A 22,317-nucleotide genomic window follows, 5' to 3' on the forward strand; every position below is an offset into this window, starting at 1 on the left:
GATCTGCCTCTCACTGAATGTGTTTTGTTTATCGCACCATTCTCTGTACTCTAGAGACTGTAGTGTGTAAAAATCCCAGGAGGGCAGCTGTTTCTGAGATGCTGGAACCACCATGTGTGGCACCAACAATCATACCACGGTCAAAGTTACACATCTTGCCTGTTCTAATGTTTGGTCGAACAACAACTAAAGCTCTCTACTCTATATACGCTGTTCAAAGGAGCAGGCTATTTGCATTAACACGCAGGTGTACCTAATAAAGTTGTAATTGCTTTTCCAATACTGTCAACTCGTTACTAATGATTGATTTCACATTGTGGTACTAGTATATAGTGAAATGAGTGGTATCCACCTACAACAACATAGAGATAACATGGAGCCGGCAGGTGATCCAGGTCACAATAGAGTTCAAGCAGTGGGAGGAGGAAGACGAGGAAGACGTGGTGGTCAAAGGAATTGCAGGGGACAAGCACTCCTTCTGAGAGGTGGTCGTGGGCCTCATTTGAGAGGTGTGGGGGAACGCGGTAGAGGACAAGGTCACGGACCAAGACAGCGGCAGCATTAGCAAAGTGTCCAATGAAATCCGAGCAATAGTTGTAGACCATGTCGTAAATCATGGCATGACAATGACTGAGGCAGCTACAATGATTCAACCAAACCTCAGAAGATCAACCGTGGCCTCAATCAGAACTTTCCGCAGTGAGAACCGGTAAGTCTTCAGCATGCACTAAACATTAGGCTACTCTCAATTGTCAAATGACTGTATACTGCATGCCAATGTGTACCACCGAGTAGGTGATGTGACTAAATGTGTTCTTACTGTCATTTTCTCTGCAGAATTGAGACTAGGCCAAATAGAGGAGGCAGAGGCAAAATTCTGACTGACCAACAAAAGCGGGCCGTGGTCAATTTGGTTCGGGCCAGAAATGATATTCGCCTTACAGAAATTCGGCAGCACATCTTGGACAATGACGACATGTTCAACAATGTGGAAGCCATAAGTTTGCCGACTATTGCACGCATGCTGAAAAGGCACCAGGTGTCTCTAAAACAGCTATACCGTGTGCCTTTTGAAAGAAATGAAGACAGAGTGAAGCAACAGAGGACTGAGTATGTTCAGGTATGTTCAGTTTCAAGATGCCTGTTGTGAAATTCCCCCCAAATTCTACATCATTGTAAACAGCAATTCTCTTTACAAAATTTATTTTTAGAGGGTGATGCAGCTGGATGCTGACGAAAACCATGACAAATTCCTTGTTTTGGATGAGGCAGGCTTCAACCTGGCCAAGACAAGGAGGAGAGGTCGGAATTTCATTGGCCAGTGGGAAACATCACCATGTGTGCAGCTATATCAAAAGATGGTGTGGTGGGACACAGACCTCGTATTGGATCATATAATGCAGCTCTCCTTGTAACCTTCCTTGATGAGCTAAATCAGGTCTGTAGAGATGATGGCATGACCTATGTCATTGTGTGGGATAATGTCAGGTTCCACCATGCTCAAATGGTGCAAGCATGGTTTCAGGCCCATTCACAATTTACCACCCCGTACTTACCCCCCATACTCTCCTTTCCTTAACCAGATTGAGGATTTTTTTCTCTCCATGGAGATGGGAGGTATATGACAGGCGCCCTCACGAACAAGCCACCCTTCTCCAGGCCATGGATGACCCATGCAATGACATCACGGCAGACCAGTGTCAGGCCTGGATTCGCCCGAAGATTCTTCCCAAGATGTTTGGCTAATGAAAACACCCATTGTGATGTGGATGAGAACCTGTGGCCAAATCCACAAGACAGAGTTGATGGGACTATAGAAGTACAGTAATCAAGCCTTTGTTTTGCTTTTTACAGTAAGCCAGGTGAGGAACACTGCAGTTGACCTTTAACTGTTTTCTTTTTTGTAGCTAATTATTTTTGCTTTGATTCAAAGGAACCTATGTTGTGATTTTATTGTAGTTCATCAATAAATTTCATATTTTGTTCAATGATTCCACTGTGTCTGTAGTGTTCTCTCTACTAGTCCTTTTACAGTGATATATTTACGTGTAGTAGCATAATGAAACATGTATCACATATTTTGTCCTACAATATTTAATGATTGTACGAACAACTACACAGTGAAACTATCGGTATCTTGTGTGTGGGTGATCTAAATGAATGTTCCTTTGGTATTTCATGGTAAATGAGTTATTTGAACCAATGATTCTGCAAGTGCAAGATTTCTTTAAAGATATGAATGCACAATGCATGTTTTGAACACTGGACTGCCAGGTGATGACCGTTTTGTGTCTAGAGTTTTGAAAAATGACCACCAGGTTCTGAAATTAGTGACTGTAAAAAACTAATGTCCATGGCTATTGAATACTGTATGTGATACCTCAGCTGTGTTGGGACTATACTGGTTGTTGCTGTGTCAGGTTAGACATAGGGACTTATTTCCTCTTTCTATCACTTGAAATGCTGCTATTGTCATATTCCCTTTGTCTCAGGCTTCAGTTTGAAGGAAGTGAAATTAGCTCAGTTTACCTGAAGTAACATGTCTCTATGTAGGGCTATAACATGTCTCTTTATGTAGAATTATTACCTGTCTCTCTGTGTAGGGTTATAACCCATCTCTCTCACTCACTCTATATAGGACTATAACCTGTCTCTTTGTGTAGAATTATTACCTGTCTCTTTCTGTGTAGGATTATAACCCATCTCTCTCACTCACTCTATATAGGGCTATATCCTGTCTCTTTGTGTAGAATTATTACCTGTCTCTGTATAGAATTATTACCTGTGTCTGTGTAGGGTTATAACATTTTGCTCTCTGTGTAGGTTTATAACCTGTCGCTCTCTGTGTAGGGTTATAGCCTGTCTCTGTGTAGGGTTATAACCTGTCTCTCTCTGTGTAGGGTTATACAGACGAGCCGGTTTCCAAGGTACTGTGTCAGGTGGAGGACGGCTCTGTGGTGCAGCTAGACAGATGGAACCTTCAGGTGGAGAGAAGCCCCGCCCAGCCGGAGGAGGGCACACAGAAGGTCTGTCTGGGGTCAGAGGTTAGGGGTCAGGGGGGAGGGTGAATGGTCAAGAGAGGGGTCAGTGGTATGGCTGTCTCGTGGTCTGAGTGATATGGACAGTGAGTGAAAGCATAGTTCAACCTTTAAACTGATTTTGTACCTCTTTTGTGTGCTCCCCTCTTTTTCACTCTACATCTCTCTGTATGTCTCCAGCTCCCACTGAATGTGTTCAACAACTACTTCAGCCTGGGCTTCGATGCCCACGTCACACTGGAGTTCCACGAATCCAGAGGTGAGCAGTACTGTCTCTCAGGATTAGAAGCATTGTTCCTTTAGCTGTCTGACTACAGTAGGACACAGACTGTTGTATCTCCTCCTCCCTGCAGAAGCCAACCCTGAGAAATTCAACAGCCGCTTCCGCAACAAGATGTTCTATGCAGGGGTGAGTACCAGACCGACTTAACACCACATTACTAAATGGGGCGAGGACGGAAAGGGATGAGGAGAGGGATGTGGAGGGAGGGTAGAGAGGAGGGAGGGAATAGAGAGAGAGAGAGGGAGAAAGGCGTGTATAGAATGTAATGAGTTGTCTCTGCTTCCTGTCAGGCTGCATTCTCTGACTTCCTCCAGAGGAGCTCCAGGGATTTGTCTAAACACGTCAGGGTGGTGGTGAGTTTTCTCACACGCACACACATGCACACACACACACATGCGCGCGCACACACACACACACACACACACACACACACACACATGCGCGCACACACACACACACAGAAACACACGCACACGCACGCACACACACACACACAAACATACACACACACGCACACACACACACACACACACACACACAAACAAACATACGCACACACACACATGCGCACACACACACACACACACACACACACACACACACACACACACACACACACACACACACATGCACAGTGTCACAGGCTGACAGTTTGGGATAGAGGGCCCTGGCAGCCTGATAATAAACCTGCCGCTGGTCAGGTCCCTCTTTCAGGAACTGCAATCTACATTCATTTACTGGGTTCCACGAACCTCTTTTTCTCTGTACCAGTGTGACGGGACGGATCTCACTCCTAAGATCCAGGAGCAGAAGTTTCAGTGCATCGTCTTCTTAAACATTCCCAGGTAGCTATTCAACCCACCCAATCCCCCACCCCATAACCTACCCATAGTTTTATACGCTCACCATACTGTGGATTTTTTGTGATGGAGTGTTTGAGGATTATGTGTGTTTTAAAAAAGTGTGTGTGTGTGTGTGTGTGTGTGCGCGCGCGTGTGTGTAGGTACTGTGCAGGCACCATGCCGTGGGGGAACACAGGAGACCACCGGGACTTTGAACCTCAGCGCCATGATGACGGCTGTATTGAAGTCATCGGCTTCACCCTGTCCTCCCTTGTGAGTGTGTGTGTGTGAGAGAGAGAGCAAGCGAGCGAGCGAGAGAGAGAGACTCTAAACAAAAGGGTGTATTTCCTCTTCCTGTCCCCTAGGCGGCACTGCAGGTAGGAGGTCATGGTGAGAGGCTGCACCAGTGTAGAGAGGTGACTCTGACCACCTTTAAGACCATCGCTGTACAGGTGAGTTTTCACACAGGCCAACACTAACTGGATACAACACAGACTCATACTACAGATATATAACACAGGCCCACACTAGCGATACAACCAATGATGTATATAAACCCTGGATTGCTGATACTATTTGGTAAGTATTTTCTTAACTCTTCTTGAACTGCACTGTTGGTTAAGAGCTTGTAAGTAAGCATTTCATGGTAAGGTCTACACTTCGGGGCATGTGACAAATAAAGTTTTATTTGATTTATTTGCCAGTGAGAGGCTTTGAAACCACCGGTCGGCCATATTGTCACTCCCCAGATGGATAGAAATGAATGTAATTCATGTAATTAGACAATTAAGTACATGTAATTACAAAACTGTTGAATATCCTAACTCTGGCTGAATTCCAATAGGAATTACACATCACTTTGCAAGCCGGCATAATGTGACTTGCAGGTAGGGTTGCAAAACTCTGGAAAAATGTCCAGGTTTTCAAGAAATCCCAGTTGGAAGATTCCTGGAAATCCTTCAATCAGGGTTTACATTTTTGGGGGAATTTGGTGAAAGTTACTGGAACTTTGCAACCCTATTTGCAGACCTGATGTGTTCTGTAAACCATGAGGCCACTGTATTAGGATAAAGCTTGGCCTCAAAATAAGGCCTTATGTGATGTACAAAGGGTTTCATTATAATGGTAACATTCAAGTATGAACTCACTTGGTGAAGGCCACAGGACTGAAAATGAACCAATTCAACAGCCATGTCTCTGTCACTAACAAATACAGTCATGGGTGGTAACTCTACAACTCACTCAAAGGCGAGGCACACTGCAAAATTATACTGGAGGTGTGGCTTGGTAAGAGTGTTACATATTTTTGTCAAGTTCATACAACTCAAATCTGGACCCTCTGGGGTCGTAGTGACTCTATCGGTTTGAGGAATGACTACAACATCACTTTAAGTAACTTTACTCAGATATATTAACTGCAACGGGTTTCCTCAAAGGTTTTGAGTAATGACAACACATTGAGGTTTACAGTGCATGCTACACATGCCAGTTCATTATGTACACCCCCCATTCACCAAAATGGATCGCTCCTACAGACAGACTGTAAGTCAAGTGTCTGTGGCTTGCTTTATAAAGCAGGCAGACAGGCATCGAGGCATTCAGTTACTGTTCAGTTATTGAACGTTAGAATGGGCAAAACCAGTGAGCATAGCGACTTTGAGCATGACATGATCGTCGGTGTCAGGCTCGCCGGATCCAGTATCCCAGAATCGGCCGCCCTCCTGGGCTTTTCAAGCACGACAGTGTCTAGGTTTTACCAAGAATGGTGTGACAAACACAACCATCCCGTCAGCAGCAGTCCTGATGGCGAAAACAGCTCGTTGATGAGAGAGGTCGAATGGGGATGGGAAGAATCGTGCAAGCTAACAGGTAGCCTGCAAACAGACAAATAACAGCGCAGAACTTGTGTGCAGAACGGCATCTCGGAACGCACAACTCGTCAGTCCTTGTCCTGGATGGGCTGTTGCAGCAGACGACCACACCGGGTTCCACTCCTTTCAGCTAAAAACAAGAAGAAGTGGCTCCAGTGGGAAAGCGATCACCAACACTGGACAATTGAGGAGTGGAAAAACATCTCCTGGAACATGACAGCGAGTTCAGTTTTCTTGAGCAGCCTGGTCAGTCCCCAGACCTCAACCCTATAGAGCATAATGGGATGAGATGGAATGAGCTGTTCACAGCATGAATGTACCGCTGTCCAATCTGCAGCAACTGCGTGCTAAGATCCCTGTGGAACATTTCCGACACGTTGTAGAATGCCCCAAATAATTCAGGCTGTTCTGGAGGCAAAGGGGGTCCAACCCGGTACTAGATGGGTGTAACCTAATAAACTTGATGTGTGTGTGTGTGTGTGTGTGTGTGGGTACGCTTGCGCGTGCATGTGTGTAGGTGGATGGAGAGCCTTGTCGCTTGGCCCCCTCAACCCTCCGCATCTCCCTACGCAACCAGGCCAACATGGTACAGAAGAGCAAGAGACGCACCTCAGTACCCCTGCTCAATGAGTGAGTCTCACACACACACACACACACACACACACACACACACACACACACACACACACACACACACACACACACACACACACACACACACTCCAAGGATATAGGCCAATATAGCACTAGGGATCAAGACCCCACTGCCCTCACTCAGCGAGGGAATCACACACACACTCTCTATAGAGAATGGCTGGTGTGTGGCAGGCAGCCTAGCGGTTAAGACCAGTAACCGAGCGGTCGCTGGTTTGGAATCCCCGAGCTGACTCAGTGAGTCACACACACATCCTCTATCCTTCTTCCTGTAGAACTAGGCCAGCGGTGTACAGAAGGTTAAAGACCTCAGAGTCCTGGCCTGGTGAGTGAGTCACCTAGCTCCCCAGGCTACAGAATGGACACTACCAATGGGTCTAAGTGTACGTTTACACCGATTACGAGGAAGAAAGCCAGTGGTAGTTTTGATGCCGTGGCTGCATTCTGTTGGAAAGAAGCGTACACCAAGGAAAACAGGGCCAAACTAGGTGCTGCCTTAGTGTAAAATCTCTCAAGGTGTAAACCCACTGCTGCCTTACACACACACACACACACACACACACACAGTTCAGTTTGTTGGTCTTATTCAGGGCTTTGTCTCATTATATTCCCTTCACACTGTTAGTTTCTCCTCTAACCATCTGTTCCACTTACTACCACCTGTTAGATCGTCCCAACAGCACTAATGCCTGTGTGTGTATCTAGCTTCCGGTGTGTGTGTGTTGCTCTTTACTCAGTGTGGTTCTACTCCGCTACAGCTAAAGCTGTGCCTGGTTGTTGTCTTAGTGTTCTGCAATAATACTCTAGTCTGTCATGGGCTTCCTCCATGTCTTCATCCTCCACTGTCTTTTTCGTATTTTCTTTCTTCCCTCTCTCCTCACCGTCATGTCTACTCCTCTGTCCCTCTCTCCTCACCTTCATGTCTACTCCTCTGTCCCTCTCTCCTCACCGTCATGTCTACTCCTCTGTCCCTCTCTCTTTCCTTGATGTTTACCTGACTCCCCTCTGGGCCTGTGTTTTCCCCGCACTCGCCCCGTTGTGTGTCTGTACGACTGCAGCATTCAGAAGGTGTGTGCCGCAGACCTGCGCCGCCTTTCCGCTCCCCCCGACTCCTTCTCTGTGTAAGTACTTCAACCCGGCGTGCGAGCGTGTTTCAGAGAGCGTCCGAGAGAGAGAAAGACGGAGAGAAACTGAGTGAGGAAAAAGAGAGCCAAGTTATTTGTTTGTGCCTGTGTCGACTGCCGTGTACAGTAAGTGGGTCTAACGTCTAAAGTATATGGTTGCTGCTGCATGCTGAACCCTTTCTAACCTGTCTGCGTGCTGTCTCCCAGTGTCTGTCTCTGTGGGAGTCCACCCTGTCCTGCTCTCTGCTCTGTACTGTTGTGGCTACAATTCATGTAGCACAGTACTCTATCCTGGCGTTGCTAGATCGCAATCAATGAAAAAAGAAAAAGAAACATCCCATTTGCTTCCGGTACTGAACAGAAACAAATGGAATGAAGCCGTGCGTAATGTTATGATATTTCAACGTGCTTGTGTTCCTCCAGCCCCCATGCTGTCCCCGAGCGCCTGCGCCTCAGGGTCAACCGTATCAGTCTGCAGGACTACGACAGACTGCAGTTCGACAGGGAACGACTCCGAGACATCTGTGAGTGTGTGTGTGTGTGTGTGTGTGTCTTTGCTGAAGTGTCCATCGAATCAAATTGTACTGGTCACTTACACGTGTTTAGCAGATGTTATTGCGGGTGTAGCGAAATGCTTGTGTTTCTAGCTCCGACAGTGCAGTAATATCTAACAAATTACACAACATATACACACAATACACACAAATCTAAATAAAGGACTGGAATTAAGAATATATAAATATATGGATGTCAGAGCATCATAGACTTAGATACAGTAGAATAGAATACAGTATAGACATATGAGATGAGTAATGCAAAATATGTAAACATTATAAAAGTGACTAGTGTTCCATTATTAAAATGGCCATGTATGTATAGGCAGCAGCCTCTAGTCCCCATGTGTGTGTCCTGCAGCCAGAAAATACTTTAATAAAGTGTGTGTGTGTGTGTGTGTGTGTGTGTGTGTGTGTGTGTTGCAGCGATCGCTGTGGGTATTGTGGTGGTGAGAGGGGACTGTGACCTGGAGACCTGCAGACTTTACATAGACAGGCTACAGGAGGTGAGAACACACACAGCCACGTGACACACTTGCATACACACATGTGCACACACTTTCACACCAACATGATTGGCTATGTTGATTGTTCTATTTTCTGAAACACTGCTGGGGTTTCCTGTTTCTAACAGGATCTTCATCAGGCTCCATCTGCTGGCCACCGAGTGCATTACCAGGTTCCTGTCTGTCTTTCTTTCAGTCTATTATGTCTGACTATGTTATCGGTGAGTCGTTATTGAACTGCCCATCCCTTCCCTCCCCTTTCTGTAGGATGAGTGTCGAGGTCTACCGCGACCTGGCTCCGCCCACAGACTGTCCCCCAACTGGAGCTTCCTGGACTGTGAGTGACATCACTCACCTAGGGTCAAAACGTGGTCAAAACACAAATTCAGCATTTCTGTAAATGTGCCAGAGCTTTAGCCTACTTGTAAACTCAGCAAAGTAAAGGCTTCATTGTACACTGCTTGTTCAATGAACCTTAAACAATGAATGAACATGCACCTGTGGAACGGTCGTTAAGACACTAACAGCTTACAGACGGTTGGCAATTAAGGTCACAATTATGAAAACTTAGGACACTAAAGAGGCCTTTCTACTGACTCTGAAAAACACCAAAAGAAAGATGCCCAGGGTCCCTGCTCATCTGCGTGAACGTGCCTTAGGCATACTGCAAGGAGGCATGAGAACTGCAGATGTGGCCAGGGCAATAAATTGCAATGTCCGTACTGTGAGAGGCCTAAGACAGCTCTACAGGGAGACAGGACGGACAGCTGATTGTCCTCGCAGTGGCAGACCACGTGCAACAACACCTGCACAGGATCGGTACATCCGAACATCACACATGCGGGACAGGTACAGGATGGCAACAACAACTGCCCGAGTTACACCAGGAACGTACAATCCATCCATCAGTGCTCAGACTGTCCGGAATAGGCTGAGAGAGGCTGGACTGAGGGCTTGTAGGCCTGTTGTAAGGCAGGTCCCCACCAGGCATCACTGGCAACAACATCGCCTATGGGCACAAGCCCACCGTCGCTGGACCAGACAGGACGGGTAAAAAGTGCTCTTTGACGAGTCGCGGTTTTGTCTCACCAGGGGTGATGGTCTGATTCGCGTTTATTGTCGAAGGAATGAGCGTTACACCGAGGCCTGTACTCTGGAGCGGGATCGATTTGGAGGTGGAGGGTCCGTCATGGTCTGGGGCAGGGTGTCACAGCATCGTCGGACTGAGCTTGTTGTCATTGCAAGCAATCTCAACGCTGTGCGTTACAGGGAAGACATCCTCCTCCCTCATGTGGTACCCTTCCTGCAGGCTCATCCTGACATGACCCTCCAGCATGACAATGCCACCTGCCATACTGCTCGTTCTGTGTGTGATTTCCTGCAAGACAGGAATGTCAGTGTTTTGCCATGGCCAGCGAAGAGCCCGGATCTCAATCCCATTGAGCACATCTGGGACCTGTTGGATCGGAGGGTGAGGGCTAGGGCCATTCCCCCCAGAAATGTCCGGGAACGTGCAGGTGCCTTGGTGGAAGAGTGGGGTAACATCTCACAGCAAGAACTGGCAAATCTGGTGCAGTCCATGAGGAGGAGATGCACTGCAGTACTTAATGCAGCTGGTGGCCACACCAGATACTGACTGTTACTTTTGATTTTGACCCCCCCCCCTTTGTTCAGGGACACATTATTCCATTTCTGTTAGTCACATGTCTGTGGAACTTGTTCAGTTTATGTCTCAGTTGTTGAATCTTATGTTCATACACATATTTACACATGTTAAGTTTGCTGAAAATAAACGCAGTTGACAGTGAGAGGACGTTTCTTTTTTTGCTGAGTTGATATACGTATATCTCCATCCGTTGTTCCTCATGTAAAGTGGGACTCTGAAGTCTCTACATAAGGTTTGGTAACTGTGACTGTAAGACATCGAGTGTGTGACAGTAAACTGTTCTCTCCTTTCACATCATCTCTCTAAACCAAGTCTCCTTTCCCCAGCTACATCTGCAGACCGTTTCTACCGTATTGACAAGGCCCAGGAGCACCTGCACTATGTGACAGAAATCTGCCAGGAAGAGGTGTTTATCCTGGACCACGGTGGACTAGCGGGGGGACCGGCCACAGGCATGCCTGACCTGGTGGTGGAGCCCAACTCTGGGTGAGAGACAGAGGAAGAGGGAGCGAGAGAGACACAGACACTCACATACACAGATGTGTAAACACATGCATACACACACAGACCCGCAAACGCTCACACGCACAGCTCTAACGTTATTTCATGTTGAGAGTCGCAGTCCTTTCATCTATTTGTCTCTCTGGTACAGGAGCCCGCTGACGTCTGAGGAACAAGGTGGGATGTTTTGCGTCTTTTGAAGGAACATTTGTAAACCCATGTTGTTCTTCTATAAAAACCCTGCCTTACAGTGGGAATGATTCCTGTTAACGCACGTGTAACCCTATAACATTGTCTAACTGATAGTGGTGTGTGTGTGTGTGTGTGTGTGTGTGTGTTCTTCAGCAATGCTGATGGCTGCCTCATCTGGGGACCTGACTACGGTTAGATACCTCGACCTTCTCCCTAGCAAACATCTGACTGTCTTACTAGAACTAGCTCAAAGCCATTCCTGACGTAATGCACTACTGAAGACGATACATATGTTTCTCTCATAACGGTGTTCTTCCCGTCTCTCTTTCAGTTGTCGGGCAGCTTCTTTCGCGGGACCAGCCTCCTGGTGAGGGATTCTACTGGTTGTAGTGCACTACACCTGGCCTCTCAGCACGGACACACTGAAGTGGTCCGCTTCATACTGGAGCACGGTGAGTGTGTGTGTGTCTGTGTGTGTGTGTGTGTCTGTGTGTGTGTGGGTCTGTGTCTGTGTCTGTGTGTGTGTGTGTGTGTTGCTTCTTATTGCATCCTTCAAATGAACTTGTTTGCAAACCTCTGATGTTTGCTAAAATGTTTGCTCTGTTTAATTTCTTTTAGGGTCAAAGGTGCTCCTGGATTTAACCAACAGAGAAACGTAAGTCACCCACTGCCCAATGGTTTTGTTGTCTATCTGAGGGTCTAACATTGAAGAATGTCTTGTTTCTGTGACTGAAGTAACTTTTCTATACCTCAAACTGATCAGGCAGCCTGCAGCTTGCGTGAAGTGTGTGCTCGTGTGTGTGTGTTTTCAGAGGAGACACTGCCTTGCACAAAGCGGCCTCTCAGAAGCATCACGCTGTGTGTCATCTTCTCATGGACTCCGGAGCTTCCCTCATCAAGACCAACTTCAAGGTTAGAACCTCACACACACAGATACTCATACTGCACCACACACACACACACACACACGAAGTACACACAGGCACACGCACACTTGTACCGCACCGCGCAAACACACACAGACACACATTTGCACACACAAAGGCAAGCTCGCACATAAGAGAGAGTTTGTTTAATGGAGTGGAAGTAACCACACACGTGTGTGGCTGTGTGTGTGTTCACAGGGCAAGACACCAGTGGAGCAAGCTCGTAACGCGGGGGACCAAGAGCTGGCCTCCTACCTGACCAGCAAACAGCTCCCTACCACTGTCTCCCACGAAGATCTGGAGACTGCTGTATGAGAGAGACTACACGCGGAGAGAGGGGAAGACAGGGAGAAGAGGATGAGAGATGGAGGAGAGAGGTTAGCCCCCTTCACCTCCATAGATTGACTGAGGGGTGGACAGACAGATGGACAGACAGGAGCGGCCTGACGCGCTTTAGACTCCATAATCAGCATGACTCTGTCCTATCCTGCACAGGAAAATGTTTCATCGAAATCATTATTTATTATTGCTTTTATTTATTCATTAATTTATTGATTGATTGTAAACGTATGGGAGTGTTGGGGTATGGAGTTGCCTGTTGTTCACTGAATGCCAGGGTCTGGGCTGGGGTTCAGGGGGTTAGGGGTCAGGGATCAGAGGTGAGGGTTCACCGACACACAGACCCTCAGTGCGGCCCTGCAGCCTTACATACTGTACCAGCGCGGTTCAACCACGGTTAAACCGCGTATTCAATTTACGTATTTTCCCAGAAGGCCTTTGTGAATCATTCAGACGTGTGCCAAAGACACACAGCACTGTGAGGCAGGGACAGTACCCAGCACCCTCCATACTACTACCACTGCTACACAAGGATACCACTACTGCTATCCCAACCACACTGCTAGGCTTGTAGACACCCAATTCTAAGCCCCCACAACCCCCCCCTGGAGGCCAGTGTGGGACCTGAGATGACAGACAGCTTAGGCAGACAACGAAAAGAGAGACGGACAGATTCTCCATGCAGCCCTGGGTATCCATTACACACCCAACCTAGAGCTCTACCAGAGCAGCATGTACACACCTACAGACTGTGTGTGTGTGTGTCTGTGTGTGTGGTGTGCTTGAGAGAGAATAGTTAAAAACAAATCTGAGCCATATTCAATGCAATATGAATGACGTTTGTGCATTTCTCTATTCATGTTTACATTACATTAATGTTTTAACAGTCCCTTATGGCACCAAGGAGTGTTGAATGTGCAATTTCTTACCGTGCTGGTGTGTGTGTGTGTGTGTGTGTGTGTGTGTGTGTGTGGGGTTGTGTTATTGTGAAGTGGGGTGGGTGGGGTGGGTTTGGTTGACATTATATGGTTAAAACACTAAAACTACTGTTAGGTGTTGTAAAAACAGCCGTGTTTAAGATGACCGTTCTGAAAAGAAAGGCCGATGGACTTTAGTACTTGACCTTGTTTTATTTATTCAGCGTCTATCAGTGGTCGAACATGACCAGGGAAATTGAAATGTTTTTATGTTGTTCTGCCTCCCTCCATCCCCCACTACCCTGCCTGGTCGTGTTGAGAGAGATAAATCATAGAGATAGATAGAGGAATCGAAATGAATATAACCCGTTTTAGCATGGAAATTGATATTACGTTTTCAACCATTTTCTTTTTGTCAACTGGGTGGGGATTCCTATGAGTTGGAAGAGATCAGCCAATGATCAGAACATTGTCTTCTACTTCAAATTGGGTTGCCTATGGTTTGTAAATGCCTTTAAGATATATTACCGCCATCTAGTGGCCACAATAAGTGACACAAGCTTTTGTTCAGGATTCTAGAACTGCAGCTGGTGGTAAATCACCAATACAAGCTTTTTGCTTTTTTTCAAATCCAAAATTGAGAAGAAAATTGACTACTCTAACATGGAGATGCCCGTGCAGTCACGTATGCCATTATGGCACAGATACAAAGATGAGTCCTCTGTCTATCTCTATGAAACAAACATCCGTTATTTATGATTATTATGAATAGATTGGATATGATTTTGTATTATTTTGTGTTCTTTATTATTCAACATTGTTGTGCATGCCATTTTTCTTACCTCCTTGGAAGTTGCTACCCCATAATAATGGCATCCCAAACTGGCATTGTTATTATAATTATTAAGATTTGAATTGTTTTATACCTAAGTAATATGGGTAAGGTTTGAAATGTTTAAGGGTTCTACATTTGATTTTGTATTTTTCAGATCATGGGATTACTTGAACGTTGTTGTTTATTTTGTATTCTCTAAAAGTCGTATAGTGCTGCCTCTGACAACGTTTCCTGTGTTTTGATTGGTCATTGACGTGATGACACGGTGAGGTCACGGTGATGAGGGCCTGTGAGGAGAGTCTCTTTAAGCCTCCCAACCGTCATAGTGTCTGCGAAGATGAATTTGAACACTGGCGTGGTTGAATATCAAGACAGCCTGCCCCTAACCCTAGGGAATACCCTAGGGAAGTCCCTTAGAGAATACCCTTAGAGAATACCCTTAGAGAATACCCTTAGAGAATACCCTTAGAGAATAGAATAGGTGGAGAAGGTAGTGGGAATGCTGTATATTCAGTCTACTGAGAGACTTTATCAGTAGTCAGTCAGTCTCCGCAGTGTGCCTGTTAGACAACCTGTATTTATAATGACTCAGACTTGTGTCTATGTTAAATACTGGAGGTGTGCTTTGCTTGTCTGGTACAATGGAACCAATAGAATAGTAGCAAAAGTGTAAACTCCGCCCAACCTGCGTGCTAGTCAAGCTAAATAAAGTGCACCTCAAGTATTTGAGGTATTGGACCTAGGTCTGACATTTACCCTCTTATAACCCAGTAATACCCAGTGCTACAGGGCATTGATAAGGCCCGTACAGACATGGAGGACAGTAGCTGCTGGTCATACTGGTGACTACTACTTCTAGATTTCTTTAGCTTCTTTTGAGTTTACACTGATTTCTCTCAATCCCATTTTTCCCACAGGGATTGGTTAGTGCCATGTTGAGTCATTCGATGTTACAGTAACAAAGACGTTACAGATATTACAAGGACTCTCTGAAATAATCTGACCTCAAACCAAAAACACCCTCCCACAGATATCTTCCAACAGGTCTTAAAAGGTTTTAATCCAAATTCACTGTTAAATGTCCTGCAAATTGTTTTGGGAAATAAATTGACAATTGAGAGGCATAGAAAGCATGCCGGGTTGTACAATTGTAACATCTGAATAATCGTATCATTTTTAGAAGAAGATTAAAGTTTTAATTGAAACATCTTGCTGCAGTGTCATAGTTTTGTTCATTTTAATCAACTGTTTATAAGGTTTTCAAAAAGAAAAGAGGACGTATAATTCGTATAATGAATTAAAATGCCTTTATTTGTATGGCATGTTCAAAGGAAACAAAGTTTAAAAACTCTGACGCGTTTCGGCTGCGTGGCCGTTCGTCAGGGAGTACGAAGACATGATAATACAATGTCCTCTTTTGAACAGCTTTTTCCAATCAAGCCTGATTTGAAGAGGGAGGGCTTACAGAATTCATTGGACAACATCTATTAAGCAATACTACAGACATTAAAAAGTGAAGTGATGTAGATATGCTTTCAAAAATGCAAATCAAGGCTAGAAGCATGAAAAGCCCTAGGAAGGTAGTTCTAACCTTGAATATGACTGGGAAAAGAATAAGAACAGGAGAGCCATCTATTTTATAGTACACTAGAACACAGAAAACATGGACCACAATAGTCTAGACATACAGTGGGGGAAAAAAGTATTTGATCCCCTGCTGATTTTGTACGTTTGCCCACTGACAAAGAAAGGATCAATCTATAATTTGAATGCTAGGTTTATTTGAACAGTGAGAGACAGAATAACAACAAAAATATCCAGAAAAACGCATGTCAAAAATGTTATAAATTGATTTGCATTTTAATGAGGGAAATAAGTATTTGACCCCCTCTCAATCAGAAAGATTTCTGGCTCCCAGGTGTCTTTTATACAGGTAACGAGCTGAGATTAGGAGCACACTCTTAAAGAGAGTGCTCCTAACCGTAGCTTGTTACCTGTAAAAAAGACACCTGTTCACAGAAGCAATCAATCAATCAGATTCCAAACTCTCCACCATGGCCAAGACCAAAGAGCTCTCCAAGGATGTCAGGGACAAGATTGTAGACCTACACAAGGCTGGAATGGGCTACAAGACCATTGCCAAGCAGCATGGTGAGAAGGTGACAACATTTGATGTGATTTTTCACAAACGGAAGAAATACAATAGAACTGTCAATATCCCTCGACCTGGGGCTCCATGCAAGATCTCACCTCGTGGAGTTGCGATGATCATGAGAACGGTGAGGAATCAGCCCAGAACTACACGGGAGGATCTTGTCAATGATCTCAAGGCAGCTGGGACCATAGTCACCAAGAAAACAATTGGTAACACACTACGCCGTGAAGGACTGAAATCCTGCAGCGCCCGCAAGGTCCCCCTGCTCAAGAATACATATACAGGCCCGTCTGAAGTCTGCCAATGAACATCTGAATAACTCAGAGGACAACTGGTGAAAGTGTTGTGGTCAGATGAGACCAAAATGGAGCTCTTTGACATCAACTCAACTCGCCGTGTTTGGAGGAGGAGGAATGCTGCCTATGACCGCAAGTACACCATCTCCACCGTCAAACATGGAGGTGGAAACATTATGCTTTGGGGGTGTTTTTCTGCTAAGGGGACAGGACAACTTCACCGCATTAAAGGGACGATGGACGGGGCCATGTACCGTCAAATCTTGGGTGAAAACCTCCTTCCCTCAGCCAGGGCATTGAAAATGGGTCATGGATGGGTATTCCAGCATGACAATGACCCAAAACACACGGCCAAGGCAACAAAGGAGTGGCTCAAGAAGAAGCACATTAAGGTCCTGGAGTGGCTTAGCCAGTCTCCAGACCTTAATCCCATAGAAAATCTGTGGAGGGAGCTGAAGGTTCGAGTTGCCAAACGTCAGCCTCGAAACCTTAATGACTTGGAGAAGATCTGCAAAGAGGAGTGGGACAAAATCCCTCCTGAGATGTGTGCAAACCTGGTGGCCAACTACAAGAAACGTCTGACCTCTGTGATTGCCAACAAGGGTTTTGCCACCAAGTACTAAGTCATGTTTTGCAGAGGGGTCAAATACTTATTTCCCTCATTAAAATGCAAATCATTTTAACATTTGTGAGATGTGTTTTTCTGGATTTTTTTGTTGTTATTCTGTCTCTCACTGTTCAAATAAACCTACTATTAAAATTATAGACTGATCATTTGTGACGGAATTCCAATTTGAGCAGCAGCAGCTGAAAAATGAGCTCCTACAAATATTGAAATGTACATGGTTTTTAGAGTGAAGTACATCGGAAAAAATCAAAAGAAAACTGCAAGACTGAATAGGAGAAAAAACAAGCAACAAACAAAGAAGATAGTAACTTTTTTCAAAAGCCTATTTTTCATAAAATTGTAGTTATCTTAGCTAGCTGAATTGTTTACCAGTTGCTAAGCAGTTGCTAGGGACTCTTTTGGAAGAAGCTAGCTAGCTAACGAAGAATAACAAAGAATATCTAGTTAACAGAAGAAAAGAAAGAGGATATCAAAGTGAAACAGTTCTCTAAAGACACAAGAGACAATAATACAAGAAACAACACTTCTGTAGCTTGTCAACTATGTGTCTGTCTATCCCTGTTCTCTCCCCTCTGCACAGGCCATACAAACGCTTCACACCGCGTGGCCGCTGCCACTCTAACCTGGTGGTCCCAGCGCGCACGACCCACGTGGAGTTCCAGGTCTCCGGCAGCCTCTGGAACTGCCGGTCTGCGGCCAACAAGGCTGAGTTCATCTCAGCCTATGCTACCCTCCAGTCCCTAGACTTCCTGGCGCTGACGGAAACATGGATTACCACAGATAACACTGCTACTCCTACTGCTCTCTCCTCGTCTGCCGACGTATTCTCGCATACCCCTAGAGCATCGAGCCAGCGGGGTGGTGGCACTGGAATCCTCATCTCTCCCAAGTGGACATTCTCGCTTTCTCCCCTGACCCATCTGTCTATCTCCTCATTTGAATTCCATGCTGTCACAGTTACCAGCCCTTTCAAGCTTAACATCCTTATCATTTATCGCCCTCCAGGTTCCCTTGGAGAGTTCATCAATGAGCTTGACGCCTTGATAAGTTCCTTTCCTGAGGATGGCTCACCTCTCACAGTTCTGGGTGACTTTAACCTCCCCACGTCTACCTTTGACTCATTCCTCTCTGCCTCCTTCTTTCCACTCCTCTCCTCTTTTGACCTCACCCTCTCACCTTCCCCCCCTACTCACAAGGCAGGCAATACGCTTGACCTCATCTTTACTAGATGCTGTTCTTCCACTAATCTCATTGCAACTCCCCTCCAAATCTCCGACCACTACCTTGTATCCTTTTCCCTCTCGCTCTCATCCAACACTTCTCACTCTGCCCCTACTCGGATGGTATTGCGCCGTCCCAACCTTCACTCTCTCTCTCCCGCTACTCTCTCCTCTTCCATCCTATCATCTCTTCCCTCTGCTCAAACCTTCTCCAACCTATCTCCTGATTCTGCCTCCTCAACCCTCCTCTCCTCCCTTTCTGCATCCTTTGATTTTCTCTGTCCCCTATCCTCCAGGCCGGCTCGGTCCTCCCCTCCTGCTCCGTGGCTCAACGACTCACTGCGAGCTCACAGAACAGGGCTCCGGGCAGCCGAGCGGAAATGGAGGAAAACTCGCCTCCCTGCGGACCTGGCATCCTTTCACTCCCTCCTCTCTACATTCTCCTCTTCTGTCTCTGCTGCTAAAGCCACTTTCTACCACTCTAAATTCCAAGCATCTGCCTCTAACCCTAGGAAGCTCTTTGCTACCTTCTCCTCCCTCCTGAATCCTCCTCCCCCTCCCCCCCCCTCCTCCCTCTCTGCGGATGACTTCGTCAACCATTTTGAAAAGAAGGTTGACGATATCCGATCCTCGTTTGCTAAGTCAAACGACACCGCTGGTCCTGCTCACACTGCCCTACCCTGTGCTTTGACCTCTTTCTCCCCTACCTCACCTCGCTCATCAACTCATCCTTGACCGCTGGCTACGTCCCTTCCGTCTTCAAGAGAGCGAGAGTTGCACCCCTTCTGAAAAAACCTACACTCGATCCCTCCCATGTCAACAACTACAGACCAGTATCCCTTCTTTCTTTTCTCTCCAAAACTCTTGAACGTGCCGTCCTTGGCCAGCTCTCCTGCTATCTCTCTCAGAATGACCTTCTTGATCCTAATCAGTCAGGTTTCAAGACTGGGCATTCAACTGAGACTGCTCTTCTCTGTGTCACGGAGGCTCTCCGCACTGCTAAAGCTAACTCTCTCTCCTCTGCTCTCATCCTTCTAGACCTATCTGCTGCCTTTGATACTGTGAACCATCAGATCCTCCTCTCCACCCTCTCCGAGTTGGGCATCTCCGGCGCGGCCCACGCTTGGATTGCGTCCTACCTGACAGGTCGCTCCTACCAGGTGGCGTGGCGAGAATCTGTCTCCGCACCACGCGCTCTCACCACTGGTGTCCCCCAGGGCTCTGTTCTAGGCCCTCTCCTATTCTCGCTATACACCAAGTCACTTGGCTCTGTCATATCCTCACATGGTCTCTCCAATCATTGCTATGCAGACGACACACAATTAATCTTCTCCTTTCCCCCTTCTGATAACCAGGCGGCGAATCGCATCTCTGCATGTCTGGCAGACATATCAGTGTGGATGACGGATCACCACCTCAAGCTGAACCTCGGCAAGACGGAGCTGCTCTTCCTCCCGGGGAAGGACTGCCCGTTCCATGATCTCGCCATCACGGTTGACAACTCCCATGTGTCCTCCTCCCAGAGTGCTAAGAACCTTGGCGTGATCCTGGACAACACCCTGTCGTTCTCCACTAACATCAAGGCGGTGACCCGATGCTGTAGGTTCATGCTCTACAACATTCGCAGAGTACGACCCTGCCTCACACAGGAAGCGACGCAGGTCCTAATCCAGGCACTTGTCATCTCCCGTCTGGATTACTGCAACTCGCTGTTGGCTGGGCTCCCTGCCTGTGCCATTAAACCCCTACAACTCATCCAGAACGCCGCAGCCCGTCTGGTGTTCAACCTTCCCAAGTTCTCTCACGTCACCCCGCTCCTCCGCTCTCTCCACTGGCTTCCAGTTGAAGCTTGCATCCGCTACAAGACCATGGTGCTTGCCTACGGAGCTGTGAGGGGAACGGCACCTCCATACCTTCAGGCTCTGATCAGGCCCTACACCCAAACAAGGGCACTGCGTTCATCCACCTCTGGCCTGCTGGCCCCCCTACCTCTGAGGAAGCACGGTTCCCGCTCAGCCCAGTCCAAACTGTTCGCTGCTCTGGCACCCCAATGGTGGAACAAGCTCCCTCACGACGCCAGGACAGCGGAGTCAATCACCACCTTCCGGAGACACCTGAAACCCCACCTCTTTAAGGAATACCTGGGATAGGATAAAGTAATCCTTCTACCCCCCCCCCCCCCCTTAAAAGATTTAGATGCACTATTGTAAAGTGGTTGTTCCACTGGATATCATAAGGTGAATGCACCAATTTGTAAGTCGCTCTGGATAAGAGCGTCTGCTAAATGACTTAAATGTAAATGTAAATGTAATTTCTTTGTAAGTGGGCAAACGTACAAAATCAGCAGGGGATCAAATACTTTTTTCCCCCACTGTAGCTGAGGGCAATAGAGCAATATGTCCACTAGATGACAGCAAAGGTTTATTGGGTTTGTGCAATTGTGCCACCTACTGGATTGGAGTGGAATGGGAGTAAATACATGTTCCAGCAGTCATACTCAAATGTACCATTAGATGGCATGATAACTATAGATATCATGCCCATCCCACTTACAGTAATGCATATTCTATCTATGGGGATGTGGAGTCTATGAGTAACATGTATAAGTTATTTGAATGAATGATAGATTCTTCCAAACACTCAAAGGATGGCGAGGGTATGTACAGGTCTCGAGTGATTTGATTGTTACTGTCTCTTCAAGGGTTGTAGTATGATGGAGGTGAGGTAGGTCCCTTGTGTGCAGTACCTGACCTCCATACAGAGTTGTACTGTGCTTGTCAAAGGTGTCACTTTGTTGTTTTATTTGGACTGACATTCTTGCACTGGCTCTATGCACACTCACTGGGTTCTACCCACACACTCACACACACTACAATGACACTCCAACACACACACACATGCACACACACGCATACGTTCGTGCACACAAAACACACACACATAGACACCCTTTCACACTCTTCACACGCTGCTGCTACTCGTGTTTATGATCTATCCTGATTCCCCAGTCACGTTTACCCCTACCTACATGCACATATTACCTCAATTACCTCAACTACCTCGTAACCCTGCCCATTGACTCGGTACCAGTACTCCTTGTATATAGCCCCTCGTTATTGTTAATTTACTGTGTTAGTATTTCCTTTAGTTTTTTTATTTGCTAATCTTTTCTTACTTTTTAACCCTGCATTGTTGGTTAAGGGCTTGTAAGGGAGCATTTCACAGTAAAGTCTACACCTGTTGTATTCAGCGGATTTGTGACAATTAACCTTTGATTTGATTTGATCTAGACTACCGTTTAATTCTTACACGATTTAAAGAGGCTTTTAACACTAGGGGGAGCCTTGATCCAATATTCAAATCACACTCCAAGATGCACCTGCAATTGAAATTCCCAGGGATATGAATTTGATTAATAATTTATTGAAGCAGTAAACTGCGTAGAATATTGTGCTGTGTGCTGCGCTTTAGAGACATTTAATGGACTTGGGGCACGCAAAGCAAGCCGAAGAGCATTAAATACATGAACCAGGTCAGGTAGCATAGTGGTCAAGAGCGGTGGGCCAGTGACTGAAAGGTTGCTTGTTTGAATCTCCAAGATTATTAGGAGAAAAATCTGTCAATGAGCAAGGCACTTAACTCTAATCGCCCTGGATAAGGGCGTCTGCTGAATGACCAAAATAGAACTGCACAAATCAGGGGGGTCATGGAATTCATTTTCTTGACAGGTGTGTACAATTATGAACTTGTGAAGTCTGCTTCAGGGATGT

General features: G+C 46.3%; 1 protein-coding gene across 3 annotated transcripts in view; it reads left to right on the plus strand.

Annotated features, from left to right (window-relative positions):
- The window catches only part of LOC115180333 (diacylglycerol kinase iota), a 51,577-nt gene extending 38,371 nt beyond the window's left edge, over positions 1–13,206 (plus strand). For 2 of the 3 annotated variants that reach the window (XM_029742343.1, XM_029742344.1), the window contains exons 14-33: positions 2,901–3,026; positions 3,219–3,297; positions 3,392–3,447; positions 3,612–3,674; positions 4,093–4,166; positions 4,325–4,436; positions 4,529–4,615; positions 6,552–6,664; positions 7,747–7,809; positions 8,236–8,336; positions 8,793–8,872; positions 9,001–9,045; positions 9,140–9,209; positions 10,865–11,024; positions 11,191–11,216; positions 11,385–11,422; positions 11,563–11,683; positions 11,850–11,886; positions 12,044–12,143; positions 12,356–13,206. In XM_029742343.1, coding sequence (XP_029598203.1) covers positions 2,901–3,026; positions 3,219–3,297; positions 3,392–3,447; positions 3,612–3,674; positions 4,093–4,166; positions 4,325–4,436; positions 4,529–4,615; positions 6,552–6,664; positions 7,747–7,809; positions 8,236–8,336; positions 8,793–8,872; positions 9,001–9,045; positions 9,140–9,209; positions 10,865–11,024; positions 11,191–11,216; positions 11,385–11,422; positions 11,563–11,683; positions 11,850–11,886; positions 12,044–12,143; positions 12,356–12,472 — 1,668 coding nt within the window. In that variant the 3' untranslated portion in view covers positions 12,473–13,206. The remainder of the gene's footprint in view (positions 1–2,900; positions 3,027–3,218; positions 3,298–3,391; positions 3,448–3,611; positions 3,675–4,092; positions 4,167–4,324; positions 4,437–4,528; positions 4,616–6,551; positions 6,665–7,746; positions 7,810–8,235; positions 8,337–8,792; positions 8,873–9,000; positions 9,046–9,139; positions 9,210–10,864; positions 11,025–11,190; positions 11,217–11,384; positions 11,423–11,562; positions 11,684–11,849; positions 11,887–12,043; positions 12,144–12,355) is intronic. The other variant, XM_029742345.1, reaches the window with a different exon arrangement.
- The last annotated feature ends 9,111 nt before the right edge of the window (positions 13,207–22,317 follow it).

Source organism: Salmo trutta, chromosome 40 (assembly GCF_901001165.1).
Source record: "Salmo trutta chromosome 40, fSalTru1.1, whole genome shotgun sequence".
Taxonomy (NCBI): domain Eukaryota; kingdom Metazoa; phylum Chordata; class Actinopteri; order Salmoniformes; family Salmonidae; genus Salmo; species Salmo trutta.